At 39.1% G+C, this 17,429-nt stretch overlaps 1 protein-coding gene across 1 annotated transcript in view; it reads right to left on the minus strand.

Annotated features, from left to right (window-relative positions):
• Positions 1-2,919: 2,919 nt before the first annotated feature.
• Positions 2,920-17,429, minus strand: part of CBFB (core-binding factor, beta subunit) — a 39,010-nt gene continuing 24,500 nt past the window's right edge. Inside the window, exons 5-6 of the mRNA XM_009586527.1 lie at positions 16,887-16,982; positions 2,920-4,275 (exon numbers count right to left, since the gene is read on the minus strand). Of these exons, the coding sequence (XP_009584822.1) occupies positions 4,207-4,275; positions 16,887-16,982 (165 nt within the window). The 3' untranslated portion in view covers positions 2,920-4,206. The remainder of the gene's footprint in view (positions 4,276-16,886; positions 16,983-17,429) is intronic.

The following is a 17,429-nucleotide window of genomic DNA, read 5'->3' on the forward strand; positions in this document are numbered from 1 at the left end:
TACATTTCGTGGCAGTGCGAAGGCAGGATGTCAGGCAAATGAGTTATGAGAAATGCTGCCGATGCAAATGTTCGCTCTGCTGTAACTTCTCACTGCAGTTCTCATCCTCGAAGCCATTTTTGTCATTCTCTTATTTGCATTGGAAATGTAGTAACAAAATAACGTAACTTTACAGAAATTGATGCTATTTCTATGCAGACAGGATGGATTCATAAATACATCGGTAAGAGAGTGGAGTCCTGACCTAACGGTGGACAAAAAAAAAAAAAACAAAACCAAAAAAACAGAAGTCCTGCCCAGATCCTGTCAGGCCACGCAGTTTTGGAGTTCTCGAAAACAATTCTCCTTCATTTAACTTCCCAGCCCTTACCTGAACAAGGCTCGTTATTAGACAAAACACCACAGACCTGCAGGAACAGAAAAGCTGCTGTTTTCAGCCACAGTTTCATTTTCAGTTTCCTGCTTTCAGAAGGGGGACCAGGAGCCCAGACCAGGACAGCCGATAGCTGCCACTTCCTTCACGAGAGACGAGGAAACCCATTCATTCAGGTTTAGGAAACTTAAGTAAAATGGACTGAACAGTTAATACGCTGGATCCTCTCAAGTTAGGAAGAGGCCGTGCAACTGCAAGAGGTTAAAAAGGCAAGCCAGAAGTGACCATACCTCCCCTGCTCCGGTGGAGCTCCAGGTCACCGACATCCTTCTCTGTTTCGGAAAGCTCCAGCATTTCCAGTTGTCTTTCACTCCCCAGGTGAACACAGCCATCCCTAAGTCATGCTAACGGAGGGACAGGATTTTTAAAAATCCTCTTCTGCCATAGGTGCCTCATGCAGGAAGGTTTTGAGATTCCCTCTGCTATTTATGCACCCGAGAGGCAAACCCAGCCCCAGAGGAGCCAGGGGACAAAGCGCCTCTGTCCTTCAGCGCCTCCACTCAAGAAAAGGCTTTAGGAATAAGGTGCTCACCCACTTGTGATGCACCTTGGGCAGAAAAGTGAATCGCTCCATGAACTTGCCGGTAAACTGACGAGTTATCTAACGGCTTTACTAACTGCTCTTTAAACGCCTTTCAAAATGAACTGCTTTGATGGCAGAGCCTACAGCAGCTAACAGAGATACCGTCTGCCGTCAGGAACAGTTCGTCATTTATGTCTGTTTTAAAAGCTACCTCCCTTCCAAACTAGAGTGCCTTCAGAAGCAGCACAGGGCACAGTCAATGCCGTTTCTATCAGGCACTCTGATCTGTTTAGAGTCAGATTTTAAAAGCATGAAATAAGGTTATACTTTGTCCTTTAGCACATAAACACTTCCAAAGCAGACTGCAGGTCTCAAGGTATGAAGGCGGCAATCCTCTACACGGTTTCAGTGCATAACCACCACCGGCATTCAACATTAGATATTTGAAGTTACAGCACCAAAAATTTTAGCAGCTTCAGAAGAGGTTTTCAGGTGTAGCATGTAACATTCATATTTCCCCCCCCACAGTATTTTACCACATTTCCCCATTTCCTCAATTTCAACGTGCAAACTACCTTGTTTTCCTCCTCATCCAAAGCAGCGTAATTAGCAAGGTTTAACGGCTGCTATAAACACATGCCCATAAACAATGCTCTTCCACAAGCGCGCACAACCATTACAACGCAGTAAGATTAAAGGAAAATTTCTTAGGGTTATTTAAGCAGATACATGCTTTCAGAGTAAGCAGGGCATGTCAGTCATAAAAAGCCACAAGAGTTTTAGGGCAGCAAAATCCACGTTTTCCCCAACGTATGCCCTTACGTTAGAAGTTTTGAGCGTGCCGTGAATACAGTCCCTGAACACGGGGGTGTTGGGGTTGGTTAGGTGGCCACTGGATGTCACTATTGCTTTAGCCACGCACACCGAGGCAGCCTTCCGCTGGCAGCAGGCTGGATCGTCACCCCAGAAACACCTAACATGTCAGCGTGGACTACCAGGATGTCAGAAATAAACGTACAGGAACGTGTTTTCACTACACAGAAGTTTATTATGAAAGTTAAACATACAACACAAAAAGTAGCAAAAGCAATCTTGTAGCTTAAGGCAACTCTTACAGGAGATGAATTCAAGAAAGATGATGCAACTTCAGTTTAAATAGAAATTATGAAAAATATCAAATTGCATCAATAACTTAAAATGCACTTTAAAAAGTCTGCACTAACCAGCAGAGGGTAAGGGCTTGTGATCTTAATGCCAGCATTAAGATATCGAAAGCAGCAGAATGCTAAATGATGATAGGGAAAGTTCAGTATTTACACAAAGATAGCAACGTAAATATCTGATAGCATAATTTCCTGTGTACTTATGCTTTAAAACCACTGTCTGAAACGTTAGGAAAACCTTTTAAAATAAATCTTCAGACTATTCCATCAAAAATACACAGATGGCAGAGAAGATCCAAGGCTAGGGATGCGTGCAGATGCGTGCGTGTTCCCTTAAATAACTCATTGCAGAAACACTTTAGAAAAATTATTTCTTTGGGGGAAGAAGAGCAAGAAGAACACGTGGCCACAGAGTGAAAAAGATTATCTTCCAGGTGAATCACATTTAAATTGAAGTATCAAAATATTTCTATTTGATGACATTCTCACAGTTTACAGTTATTGACATTTTTAAGTGAATGTTAAATATGCATATTATTAACATACAAAGATTCTCCTTCACATTGACATCTGCTTACATTTTTGCAAGACCTCTTTTGCATCAATTGTTTTGCCATTAATGAGGAATGTAATTATCTTAATTATAGAATTTAATAGAGATTTAACTGTTCTACCGTATAGAGTTTCTACCTTCAAAATAATTCTTAAAATACTGAAGTCAGATCACCTATTTTAAAAAGGTATTTAAGTGACATTTTAATTAATCAAGCTGTACAGGAAGCACCACATTTTAACAAAGCCAAATGACATCACATTTCCAATCGATTTTCTTCAAATATTGGATGCAATGAAAAATTTGGAACAAGTCCATTCGCCATCACCCCAAATAAAACAAGATAATTCACACAGATTAACTCATCCCAAATCTTACCCTGTTAGAAAATGCAATATATACTGCAATGTAGTCTTAATTTGCATAAGATTTAATAGAAGTGTCCTATGCACAGTATGAGATTTTCTGCACACAACCTCATCTCAACTTTTCACCATTCAGCACAACTTTACAAAAAGCCTAAGATATAAAATATACTTAAAGCAGCTATCTTAAACATGATTTAATACATATCACCTTGGCAGCTGATCACTTTTGTTCCCAGTTTAACACGCTGTTGAATCTGATTGTAGAGTTGCAGTATCCCTTTTAAGAACTATTTAAAAAAATCCCTGAATAAAACAGAAGCCAGCCTGCGACTTCCTATGAGTTTCAGTAAAGTACTATATACAGGGGTATAATAACCACCCAAACTCACTTGATACAGAATAAAATCTAAGACAGATACCGGGGCAGAATGCATTAATGCATGAAAATATATATTTTAAGATTTTATCATTTAAAAAGTGGAACCAATGAATTGTTAGCAGTTAAAAGAATACTGCAACTGTAACGTTTACAAACCCACAAAGTTTGAAAACTGATTCCAACAGCTCTGATTCACTGGGTTTAGCTTGGAAATAATGCAAAATAATGTCAGCAGTTTTAAGAAGGTCTTGCAAATTTAGAAAAAAAGAAAACTGAAAGAAAGATAAGAATGCGTATCTAAAATAAAGCAGGAGCACAATAAGGACAATCAAAATTCCAAAAGCCCATATTAAAAAAATTAAGCTTGGAATGCATTGGCTTCCAGCAGTTTACAAAAAAAAAAAAAACAAAACACAAACCAAAAAAAGAAGTTTTAAATCTGTAATATCTTGACCTATTTTTAAGTGACAATTTTTATTACAGTTGAGAAAAATGGTTTTATAGCTGCATAAGTTTCCATTTCACTAAAATAGTGCCAACAAAAATAAGTTTGCATAGAAAAACAAAATTTCAAATTGCCACTGGCTACATGCTTAAAATGGGAAATGCAGGTATTGTAACATAAACATAGTGCAAACCATGGCAGTTCATGGTGATTTTGACTGCCGCAGGTCAGGAAACAGACCATAGTATACCCAGTTATCACAGTTTCTGGTCTTTTATTAAATCCTTTGCCAAGTAGAAGCAATGCATGTGTGCAGACCCACGGTACGCCTGCTGCTGTCGATTAACGTAGTTTGAGATCATCGCCACTTCCTAGGTTAGATCCGGGACTAGGGTCTTGTTGTCTTCTTGCCTGCATTAGTAAACACATATTTACAATCAAAAAACGATTTAGAATTATTATCAGTTTAGTTAATTTCTTAAGTGTATTACGCACACGACTAAAACAATAATCAATTTTAAGGCATAGACTTTGTATTTCAAACAGTAACCAATGAATTAATTTTTAACATCAAAATCATTCTCTTCCCCCCTCAATTCAACAATCCCCCAGAACCAAGAGGAATTAAGAGGAGGGCTGTGGACCCGGCAGCCGGGCACCGTCCTCTCTCTGGAGGGGCAGAGAGCGCTGGTGCTCCAGCCTGGGGCAGGCACGGCTGGCACTCTCGGGAGGGAGGGTGCACACACACACACACTCAGACTGCCCCAGAGGCCCTCCTGCAGCCAGGCCGAAACGCCTCTCAACATCATTTTAACAATCAGCAAGAGACTTCCAGAATAGTTAAGCAACAATTTTGTGTCTCTTCTTCCAAAACACATTTTCTTTCCTGTGAAATTCCCTTCTGTAACCTTTTCTGTAAATGTTTTCAGGATCAAGATTCTGGGGAGAAAGACTACAATGCAAGATGGCAGAGTACGTTACATCACTTCCAAATAAATCTCCCCTCGGTATTTTTATGTGGGAAACATTTACTTTAGCTTTTTCTGGAATAAAGAGACTTATAACATGATAACACGCTAGCATAATTTAATCTGTAGATTGACACACATTTTAACACTTCTTAAAAGTTGAGGTTTTACTGCAGCATGCATTTTTTTTTCTTTGGTGCATCTGTAAAGTTAGCAGTAATACAAAACTGAGAAAACTCTGGTACTTATGATTGCACCCCTGTATTAAAAAAAAAGTAACGTTAAGTTCTCCTTTAAAGAAACGATTCTGTTAAACAGTTTGAGTTGATGGCATTTTAAAGAGGAAGTTAAGGACGGTCAGTCATAGTAATATCAGTCACAGTAGAAGACACTGTTATCTACTTTCTCCACCTGTACACATGCAGGCTGCTTTCAGGTACACAAATGCCACAGGTAAATACTTAAAAACATGTATATACTTAAATTTTAAAGCAATACTTCGATTCTGGGAACATCTAATACATGCTAGCTGCTTTTTAAGACATTTTAGTATTGATACTTTTATTTAATGTTTACAGAATGGATAGTTGGCACCTCAGCCTGTAACTATCATGCGACCCAAATAGTATCAGGGCCACATTCTCAGCTGGTGGAAGGCTTCACTACACAAACATTATTCCATATAGCTCCATTAGTTTCACCAGCTGCAATAACCTGCCACATTCAGTGCTTCAAAAAAAATGCTCTCCAAAAAATGCAAAACAAGGGACCGCTTCCCTCCCTTGAAAGACTTCTCGTATTCTGCTGAAAGAGGCGGGAGCAGACACAATGCAGGCAGTTCTACCACTGAAATACGCAGTTTAAGCAACTACCACGTTTACACCATCGCACTGAACAATACGAGCACTTCAACCGAACTGTGACTAACAGCGACACGAGTGCTGCTCTTAGGTGCTCCCGGGGCTCTTCTGAGTCATATTTACTGACAGAGAGGAAGCCTTCCCGCCCGCGCGGCAGTTACACAGCCTGCTGCTAGTTCGCTCCCATTCGAAAGCGAGCCCAGTCTGTCAGCTCCCAAACGCTCTGGCACGTACTGCCAAGGTCATTTTCTCTAATTTAGACTTTTCTTTCTCTGTTCGCTTCTTCCTCCCTTATCTACCATTTTTCTTGTCTGCCTAATTTTATGCTCCCAGTGCAATTGGTTAGCTTCACCCAAACAGAGAACTGTTGCTTCCTTCCTTCTCCTATTTCAATACCGATTTAAAGTTTTCCCTTCATGTGCAATGATCGCATTCTGATGCACAGAGTTCATTCAATAAATCCCTCTAGTAATCATCATGTTTCCAGAGAAGACAATTCCCTCCTGCACTTTCTTTAGTGGATGTATTGCCATTATTGTTTTGGAAACACCCTCACTATTTTAAATATCACAATTGCTACCTACTACATTTATGTATCCAGTAGTGTTGTTGGTTGCATTTTAGATATTTAGGGGTGACATGATCTTCTCTTGCTCTGTTCTATCTGCACTGGTCATACTCTGACTGAAGGAAACAATCTGCTTTTCCTACATGCAGAAGAACTCCGAATCATGACAACCGACATCACTGCTGGTGCACAAACCCACAGATTTCTCAGTAATCTTTCCGAGGAATCGTGTTAAAACTAACAGCTGTAATCGCATACAGCGCTGAAGATTTTAAGTGCTAAAGGGCGTATTCCTTTCAGCCCCTGAAGCAACTTTTGCAAACTACCCTCTTTGTAGAGATGCAGAATATTGGGAGATGGCATTTAATTGAGATTTTCACATTATTTCCAAAAGCCAAATCATTCAGCTTTGACTATCAAGATCACGGTGGAAAAGTTAACAAGGGAAAGCCTGCACTTTTTTTTTCCTTCAACAGGAAAGTAAACTGTGCTGTAAAGATTTTTCTCAATACAAAATGGTTCTTCAACAAATCTAAATAGATATTTCCTCATTAATGTAAGAGTTCTACTAAGATTAACAAAAGGATAACAGTTCCACTTTGCATATTTTTCTCCTATTGAACAGACTGTAACAAGATTTCTTCTGGTTTTAACTGCTGCCTCTTTCTTCTAAAAGGAAACAAAGGCATGCACTGTCTTTAAGAATTACCAAAATCTTACTTATACCAATCTAGTTACCAATTTTGTACTCGATAAACATTTTTACACTTAACTAGAAAAAACCAGCAAGTTAATTGCTGCTACAACTACTGCTCTAAAAGCAACAGAGTTTCTTCTTCAGAAAACAAATCATATGCGCAGCAATTTTATTGTCAAATTTCAGTGAAGACTCCAAGGTATGGGCATATGGTTGCATTTATGCTCTGCCTAAAGTGGCCTTTTCTTTCAAAACATATGAAAGAATTCACATGATTCATGACCTCATTGCTACTTGTAGAGTTTGCAGAAGCCACTAGTGAACAACTACCAGATTTGCCCTTTCAAGTGATATGCAAAAGGCATGACAAATTACCCTCAAATGTACCGAAAGCAGTCATTACAATATCTTACACTAGTATATGTGGATAAAGGTGTAATTTTGCATTTCAGTAAGTGGGGATTTACACAAGCAACTGCAACATGTTGGAATGACAGCTCCGTCTGACTCAGACACCCTCCTTTACTTGTGCTAAACTACTATGCAAGAATACATACACATGAAACATGCTTATTCTATCAGTCACCATCCCACCAAGGCGCATGTGCGCAGTATGTAACAACTACAACTGTGCTTTACAGGCTGAAAAAAACCCCTGTAGAATCACCATATATGTATGTGTCTAAAAAATAAAAAACACTTGTAAAAGACGGGAGAAATCACCTTGTATGTAGACAGAAAGTACACTGTGGAGCATCAGGCATCGGGTGATATTTTCGTCCAGACAATGGGCAAAATACAACTTTCGTAAGAAATGCCACAAGATCCTTAACACTCACTTGCAGGAGGAGTGTGACTACCGGTAGTATCTGGTAGTTCTCCTCAGTCTATTACAGGAAGCTAAAAGTTCCCTTTCACAGATGTAAAAATGGCAATTTCCAGAATTCTCTCAATTTGGGGGTCTCATACTCTCAGCATAGCTAATCAATTCTATGTATTGCAGTATTTGCTATAATTTTTGAAACACATACCTTACGATGCCATGCAGAAGCATCAGAATTACTCTCAGTGAATAATGAGCTCAGCTTCTCAAAAGATTAGGGAGACTTGCTTCAATTAAGAAAAATGCATCTATCTTTGCCATTGGGAAATGGAATACTCGGCCATCAGTCATGCGTAATGAGTCATGAGAAAACAGCAGTTATTCATCTTATCTCAGCATATTTTATTTTTCACTCAAACGCTGATTTTAAGTTTGAAGGAGCACTACTTCCAATGTTACTCATCTGCTATTTAGTGAAAGGATCACAAATATTTGTTTGCAAGAAAAACTTGTAAATAGTACACAGATCCCACCACAGTTGTAATTTCCTTAAACATGAATGTATTTTAACCAACACTGCCAGTTTCCTTCCAAATATCCTGAAACTGTATAGTTAATGTGATGGACACATAGGGAGTTTCAATACCCAAAAATACTTCGCACTCAGCTTTCATGAAGCCATGCAAATCTTCTGCAATACGGAAGGAATTATTACTGGCCACAAGCCATTTAAAACCTCCAATGCTGGAGACGGTATGATGACCGACTGAAAGAATTGCAGGAACGTATCTGGCAAAAAAACATTTCAAAGCCTCCTATAACACGCTATTCTAAATTTATTCATGCTGAACTCATAATGCTGATACCGTAGCGGTAATAACATACTAACAACCAAGAGAAAAGTTACTAACAAAATCATTTTGACTTGAGGGTAAACAAATGCAAAAAGTATCCCCTGCAATACTCTTACATCTCTTTTCTCTTCAACCCTGTTACCTCTGAGCTTTTCCCAAGCCTAAACACAGGCTAACTGGTATGGGCTAAGAGTCGTAATATTTTCTTCTTAATAAATTAGACAGCTTCAAGTCATCAAATCATTAACTTAGAATTGTGACTCTTTTGGACAAGGATCATGTTGGAGCATTTACATCTGTTACTGGGGCACTTAAGTAAAACAGATCTAAGAGTAATAGCAATTAAGGAAGGTGGCACACAAGCAGTTCCTCCAGCAGCCAAGACAGTCAGACACCATCCTCCTCCTCCAGCCACTCAATCCTGACCCACGCTGCAGCTGATTGTGCTTTCAAAAGTGCCAATAAAACTCCTTAAGCTGGCTTTGAGAAAGCATCTGTAACTACCCCCTTCCTGTGCATGTTCAGAGGCCTCTGACATACCTGCGGAAACCAACTCCTTTTACCACATGAGTTCATCAGGAAAAGATAATGCAGTCCCACCGTGTGGTTTACACGATAGCTCTGAGAAAGCAGAACTGGGAAAATTGGAGGTAAATTTAGTAAGGATGGATGGGGTTGCCATGAAGATGGCCCTCCCTTTCGATGAATCACTAAAAAAAAACAGCAGGCAAAATTGGGACCTCTGAATACTAGGCAGTGAAGTCACAAGAACAACAATATGCACTGCATATATAACTTGGGACACTGGTGAAGAGGAGGGAGATAATTTGAAGAAGGGCTGTCACAAAGACTAGCCAAAATAAAGTCTCTCCATGGACAACTCCACTGCAATTCTTTAATTGCATTCTGGCAACTCCATACTGCTGAAACAGACAGAGCAGATGCATTATGTGCCTTGGCATCTGTCATCTATAATTTACTAAATAAGTGAAAAATCAGGCTATGTTATGAAAAACTAAACAGTGAACATTTGGATTCTCTTAGAAGGACTGTCAACCTCCTGAAAAGGATTAAAAAAAAAAAAACCCTGAGAACACATTGCAGATACTTTTCTAAAAAGCATACAACCACAGGACAAAAAAAACCCTAAACAAAAAAAAAAAGCCACCCTGAAATAAAGAGAGCAATACTCAGAAAAATGACCAGTTACAATCAAGCACACCTCCCACATTAGTCCTGCTAACTGAGGCAGACCCACATCAAGAACAGCAACAAACTGAAAGCTCTTCTCTGAGCTGCTGGTTAATAACAGCCTCCCCCGTAGAGATTTGAATATGGTTAAAATGCTGGCCGTGCCTCCACTTCAATTACCCTTACTCAATAGTAACTCAGCCTTCTCAGAATTAAAGTCAGCAAAACCAGGCCACTACAACATAGTAAGAATGACAGCTTATATATAACAGAACTTCTCTGGTCACGGTTATAGCCTGATGAAGCACCCTGTATGCTTTTAGGTCTCTGGGGGGCTTAGAAAGAGACTCTCCTCAATCTTCACTTCGCAGAACAACTTCAGCTACAGCAGCAAAGGGACCCCATCATCGCTACATATTGCATCTACGAGCCGCTGGCAGTCAGTAGGGGATATGATTTTTACCACGCTCCTAGCGGGTGTAGTTATCAGTGTGTAGCCCAGATCCAGTCTCTCAAGTTGCTTTGTTTGCTGGCCGTAACATCCATTTTGCAATCACCTCTCCTTTCCACTTGAACCTGGGAAGAAGCAGCCTTGATCTTTCTTAATGATGTCAAGCACCACTTAAATTATGCAAATAATGGAAAACAGTCTCTCAAATTTGCTAAGAGATCTGGATGTTAGATTGAAGTCCTTGTAGAATGATTAATGTTACGAACTCTATACCCGATTGTCTTTTTTGTTCCTACATCCATTTTCATTGCCTTTTAAGCTCACTGAAAGTCAAAATAAACAATTTTCTTGACAAAAGCCATAGATAAAAATCGTTTAGCACCTACCTCCACCAAGATTTCATTTCAAGCTTCCAACGATCTACTTCCTAGAAACAGGGTACTCTCCACTAAAAACGCACATCAATTGTGCTATATGCTGAGTCTGCTCTCCCACCACCAGCCGCTTGAGAGCTACAGAGCACGACCAGGCCAAGCAACATAATTTGCTTACCAATCCTGATGCACTCTTTTGCCTGAAATCTTTGCAACGGTTGCATCTTTGTTGAAAAGCTATCGTGAAGCTACAGATTCTGGTACACCACATTGGTACCTGGACTAAAGTAACAGCAAGCCAAGAAAGGAAAAAGCACGGCAAGAGTATAGCTCTTAAGAGCTGCAAGTACAGACTAACATTTTTACTTTTGTATGAAAACTTATTTTCCAAGGGAAAAAAGCTTGAAATGCTCCGTCTTTTAGAAAGTATTGTTTGAAGGCTGGTACAAAGGTTATAAATTTGTAATTAATATTGATTGCCTCCAGACAGTATTCCTCTGTTGCTCAGCCCCTTTCTAACCTTCATTGACTGAAAGAAGATGCTTATATTACAGTATTCCCTGATTTGCAAGATTGATCTCCTCTGTACTACAGTCAGCATTGATTCTGTACAGCACAAATTGTTTTTCTGATATATGCATTCCATAGCACTTTTACACAAATACCAGCTATTTAAAGTTCTTGTGAAACAGTCTAGTTATAACGTTACTGGCCTACTTGTACTGTACTTTGCATTGTAGAACCTTTTGAGGCAACGCATATTCACACATACTTTAATGCTTTTTTCTCAATTATGTTGTATTCATCTTGAATATAAATAAATCATATATATATATATATATATGCGCTAATATACACACACAAGCATATACCAAGTCTGCACTACCCACTGCATGTAAAGAATTAACAGTTTGGGTTTCTTTGGGTTTCTTTTCCAAAAAGCTGCATTAAAGGTTATACTATTTTTATATCATTGTCAGTTTGGAGAGTACATACAATAAGTAGTTATTAACTTCAGCACAACTAAATGAAATACATCTCTCCCATTTCAACTCGTAATTCCCAACAAACAGTGAAAATGTGTAGAAATCCAGGGCAGGACTGAGTATTTAAAATTTAGGTAAATTTTTACTCCAGCAATTTTTAAAGGGTGGGGTTGGTGGGGTTTTTTGGTGCTTTGTATTGAGAGGGATTTCTAGTGGAAGAAACTAAAGTTTCAAAACAGTCTAGTTTTTTTCATCAAAAGGAAGGTTTTTAAAATGGGAATTTCATGCAGTTTCCTAAAATGTCTCTGCTTAGCCATTAATGTAATTTATATTTAGCACAAGACCACAAACAGACAGATTGCTAGACTAGACTGTTTCAGGGAAGAGCAAACCACTCTGCCTCTTTACTCACAGTGTTGCTAAAATAAAGAGCATAGCAGTAACATGGGAAATGAACACAAAATAGAAAAATAGGACATTTCAAGAACGCTGGTTGAACAAATTGCGTTGGAAAACTGAGAAGAGATCCAACCCACCCCTACGTAAAGCAATCAGTAGAACATCTTTAGCTAAGTTCAAGAGTGACAGAGTAGGACAAACTGTGCACTCAAATAGATCACTTCAATTTTGAAGTTATAGTTTGCCTACACAAAACAAACCGTCACAAAAAACTGTCTGCACACAGCAACACACAAGACAGCCTCTTCTCTTTATCCACCCCCTTGCTGAAAATCCACCGCTTTGTCCCTTCTGCTCCAGTGAAGAGCTGACAGGAGGCACCTGCTTGCTGCTTTTCTGGACTGAACACAGGCCATTACTTTCAATGTATTCTAATTTCACCAACTGAGGCTGTTTAAACCTCTCAAAGTCATTCTGGACAGTGTAACGCGTTTTGCATCATGCTACTACAGCCAGACACTGAATAAAAATCAAAAGCTTTTTCTGAAAGATTCAAGCATGTCTAGACAGCAACGTCACAGTAACTTCTGCAGAACACTTATTATCTTGACACTGAACTCTGGTCATTCATACTGAAACCATACCAAACAGAAGAAAACACTAGTATTGACTCTCTCGACCAAGAAACAAGGGGACAAAGAGATAGTGAAAATTAAGCATCTGCCTCCCTAATATCCCTTCAGTCTCCTCACTCTCTTCTATTAGTTTGACAAAGGGAAATGTACAAATACTTCAAGTTCATATACCTGTTCAATGGCACGAGTTCCAGGATACACCCCTAAAGCAATGGCCTTGGACCAAGCTCCCCATGGTGCGGTACTTGCTCATGGAAAGAGAACTTTGCCTTCAACCGGTATGAAGCCATTAAATAGTGCAAGTTTGCCAAGTAGCTCAGTGCTCCTAAATTTATGAAGCTTCATAGAATCATTTATTTTTACAATAGTCTTTAACGGGGGATAAGATCTTTCCTCATGTATATCATTGAACATGTACTGTCTCAGCATTCCAACGTTTTTGTAAAGGGAAAGCCATCGGAATACACTATTAATTTTGAAGGCATTAATTAAAGATACTCACTGAGTTCAAAAGCATCTTTGCAACAGAAGAATCCTGAACAGCGAGGCAGGATTTGCGGTATCCGATGTGACCAAGCTACATAAGTTGATAGAAAAACCCCAGTGTCTTGTACTCAAAACTGAAACTATGTTAAAAATATAACAGAACGCAGTTCAACTCAGAGGCACTTAAAAACTGCAGTGAAAATTCCTAAATCCACTCATATCAAATTTACATTAGAGGAGTGCCGTAATTGCACAAAACCATGATCACTTCTGGAAATTCAAGCACAACCTACCAACCACTACTGATTCTGCCCTCAGATGCAAAGAATATGTTCATTAAAATACAGATCTGTTGTGCTATGTACGATGTGATGAAAGGAAGGCAAACAAACCTGACAGCACTCTGAGGGTTTTTTTGGTTGGTGTTTTTGTTTGTTTTGGTTTGGTTTTTTGTTTGTTTGTTTTATTGGTCCATTGTTTTTTTTCAGGATACTTAAAAATGAGAATTAGTATAGCGATTATTCCTAAATCGTTACTGCACTTGCTATTTTTCCCCCTTCAAGCATCACCATTCTAATATCCAACTCCCACATACAAGCCATTTTAACTGTTTTCAACAATCTTCGCTGATCACTCCTAGGCAAGGATATACCACTTTGTTTTAGAAGTCTACAGAGAGACTTAGAATAGGGAATCTTTTCTACACAGAAAGCTGTATAACTAAAGAACTGAATCTGATCATTTTCATATGCTGCCAGGCTTTGGATGGATAAATGTTTCCAAAGAGCTGGCGCCTCTGTTTTGGGTAGGAGTGGGTGGAATACTGCAGGATTCCCCTTCCCTCCCCCTCTGAAGCAGAATCTGGTCTCTATTAAAGGCATTTCAGCTGTAATTCCACTGTCTGAAATATCCTGATTTTATACAGTGTTGCAATTCCTAAAACAATCATTAACACTGATGAGATCCTGTTCCAGGTCTGGCAATTCCGAGTTTCACTGTCCGTGCCAAACTTAGCAGGGAAGAAAAATTTTAAGTTTTAGTAATGATGAAAGGTGTATAGATATCAATTTAAAAAGATTATGCTGAGGGGATCTTCATCTGCGTGTAGTATAACATACATAAAAATTCACTCAGCACACTTAGAATCCACCTTTTCTAGCTGCCCTATAAAAACCTTCAAGTACCACCTCTGTAGCGCAACCAAAGATACTATTTGACCTATTGAAATGACACAAACAGTACACGATATAGTTTGGACTAACGTTTTTATAGCTGTCAGCAATGCAATTGTCAGAAGGGTACAACTGACAAACCGTATTTCCAAGCTGACAGAGCATGTGAGCATTGGAAAATTCGATACAGGCCATAAATACAACAAACATGGGAATGTACATTTATGCATTACTTTCTATTGAGAATTCTATATGATGACCATGAGCACCAGTAAGTGTTTACTGATTAAAGTTCATTTGATTCTGCCTGAAGGCTCTATTAGAATACAACTGAAGTGAAAGTCAGGGAAACAATGCATGGTTTGGAAACCTGATTCCTCCTTAGGAATGCACTGTAAGTCTATCTCTGCTCTCAACCCTGCCCTGCCCCAAAAGATCGTGATTTTTATGCAGTCCTAAGATCCAGAGTGCAAAAGCTCATCTGTAAACATTCCAGATATGTGGCCAGGACATCTTCCCCCAAACACACAAATGAAAACTGAAATGTAAAACCCAATTACAGAACTACAAGTAATTGAGGCAAAGATGTCTTCGTTACACATATTAAACATGTACAGTAAAATCAAGTACGCATAACAAAGTGTATTGCAATTATTAAAAATCTGTACTTGGTATCACGTAAGTTTGAAGTACCTTTGACAATGTTTTTCATTCAGCTTAAACATATTTCAAGTCAGTAATTTTTCCTTTTCTTCCTTTCTGTAGGTGATCTATGCCAGTGCTTTAGAGCTGGGACAACGACTGTTGTTGTTTTAAAAGAAAATGGGTACTGGCAGCTAATAAGGACATCATTTAATAACAACCGCCTGCTGTCATATTAAAAGCAAGAGTCTTTTCAGAAGCTATTGAATCCAGCTCCTGCAGCTGGCCAGGGATGTTGCTTTTTGTGTCTCAGTGTCACAAGTTTTGATGCCTGTCCTGAAGTCCCAGATGCTCATATTACCTCAATCTCACTGTTAATTGAAAGAGTTTTTGCGCATCCGAGCTGCAAATAAGTATTTTCTACACTTGGAGGAAAGAATAAGTCTCAGAACTCCAGAAGTTATTTCAGCAAGCCTCATTCTTTTTCAACCTTCAGCATCCAGAAAGCACATGGCTGCTTCTCTGTAGTAACAGGAGTGGGGAAGAAGGGCACAGTAAAGGAAAATATATCAACAAAAGCTTGAAGTAAATTGAGGTCAAGGACGTAAGGGCAGGCTTAAAGTTCCTACTGTGTTGTTAAAATTAAGCCAGGCTGCCACAGATCTTCACGTACAGCTTTGAGTTAATTCTACCTTCCTTTTGAACTGAACTTACAAGCAGGTTCCAGCTATGCTGTGTCAGAGACAGAATGATTCGGGTAATCTAGCTGTGGCTCCAAGGATCCAGTGTAGTGAGGCTTCCAAGGCAAGGATTTTACCTTTGCCACAGCTCGCGTCTGACCTGGCTACATCAGTGTTTGCAAGGAGACGCACACCAGCCATCCCTTCAAAGTGAGAGATATTACCCTCTGCATCTGCCTTTTCCCTCTCGTTCTCAGTGTCTTCCACTTGTACTTGGAAGAGAAGAAAGTCTGTCTAATCATCTCAATTATCAGTAACAATGCCAGAAGTAGCTTAGCAATAACAATAATCAAATTTTCTAAAACCTGAGAAGCAGCAGATTGATCACATTTGATTATAGTAAAGTCAGGCTGTACTGATGAAGCAGGGAGTAGGAAACAGTCAGTAAGGGAAAGAAATTCAAAGTGTTTCTGTCTTCTCCCTATTCTCTGCCTGACCTACAGCCTGCCTTAACTTGCCAGCTCTCCTTATATATTACTCGTCCTCTTACAGCTCTTGCCTTTCTGACATCTCAGAGCAGCTGGTTTCCATTCCCTTTTCTGGCTCCTCTTTTCTTGATCCCAGTGATTTCTGCTCTCATCAAGAAAGAACAAGACTCAAGACTCTGGGGCCCTAAAGCAGCAAAGAACAAGATACGGGGAACTACACCAGTGGAACAGAGGAGTAAGACCCCCGTCAGTAAGAAAAAGGTGAGAAGAAAATAAAACTAGCCTGTACAAGAAAGCAGACTGTGGCATCTGATTAAATTCTCTGGTAATGTTTTCCACAACATGGGATAGCGAGCTACAAAATTATGTGCCTGCAGCTCTCAAAGCCTTTCCAGTGTTCATGAGAAATGCATGGGGCAAAAGATCCCTCTCTCCGCTACTGAAGTATTCTTTGTGAGAGATATGGCAGCTCTGTGCACAAATGTATCCTTACAGCTTAAGTACCCACAGAAAAGGCCATCTACATAAAGGAAGAAAGGATAAAATCAGAGAATTCTTATCAAAACTTCAAAAACTTGAAATTCATTTTACAAGAGTTAAAAACAATGCGTTTTGCAATTTTTATATGACAACATCAAACAGCAAACACAAAATACTCAACATTGTACAAACAGACAAATAAATGGAAACAATCTAAAGTTTTGGGAAAGTACTAACCAGTTACTGACAGCAGCTGTGAAACCCTCACCTCCATTTCCTCCCGATGAGACCTGTCTCTATCCTCGAATTCACGAGTTCTTCGCCGAGCTTCTTCAAAGGCTTGTTGTGCCAATGCATCCTCCTGCTACCAAAGCAGATGACACAGAGTGACACGAAAGGCTACCCTTGTTTCTACCAGATCACATTTCTTTTGAATATTAGGGATCACTTGGCAGCAAAGACAAGTATGTCCTACAGAATCTGCTGGAACACACATAAGTTCCAGCAAATGCCGATATAGGTTAATGAAATTACACTCACCTTCATCAATGCAGTAGAGAGAACCAAAGCTGTTAGTTACTACTAAAATATATTTTCAAAGGAGAACTGCTTTTCAAAAGTAGTTTAAAAAGGTGCTGTTTTTTTAAAAGTTAGGAATTCTCAAGTTATATGAAAGAGGCAATACATTTTATTCTCCTTATAAAAGCCATTTTGAAGACAGTATTCACAGGTATATCTAGATAGAGTTCACTAGCATCTTTATATAAATAATGGTAATTTAATTCTGTCATTTAAAAAAAACCCAAAACTA

The sequence above is a fragment of the Fulmarus glacialis genome, unplaced genomic scaffold, assembly GCF_000690835.1.
Source record: "Fulmarus glacialis isolate BGI_N327 unplaced genomic scaffold, ASM69083v1 scaffold15211, whole genome shotgun sequence".
Classification (NCBI taxonomy): Eukaryota; Metazoa; Chordata; class Aves; order Procellariiformes; family Procellariidae; genus Fulmarus; species Fulmarus glacialis.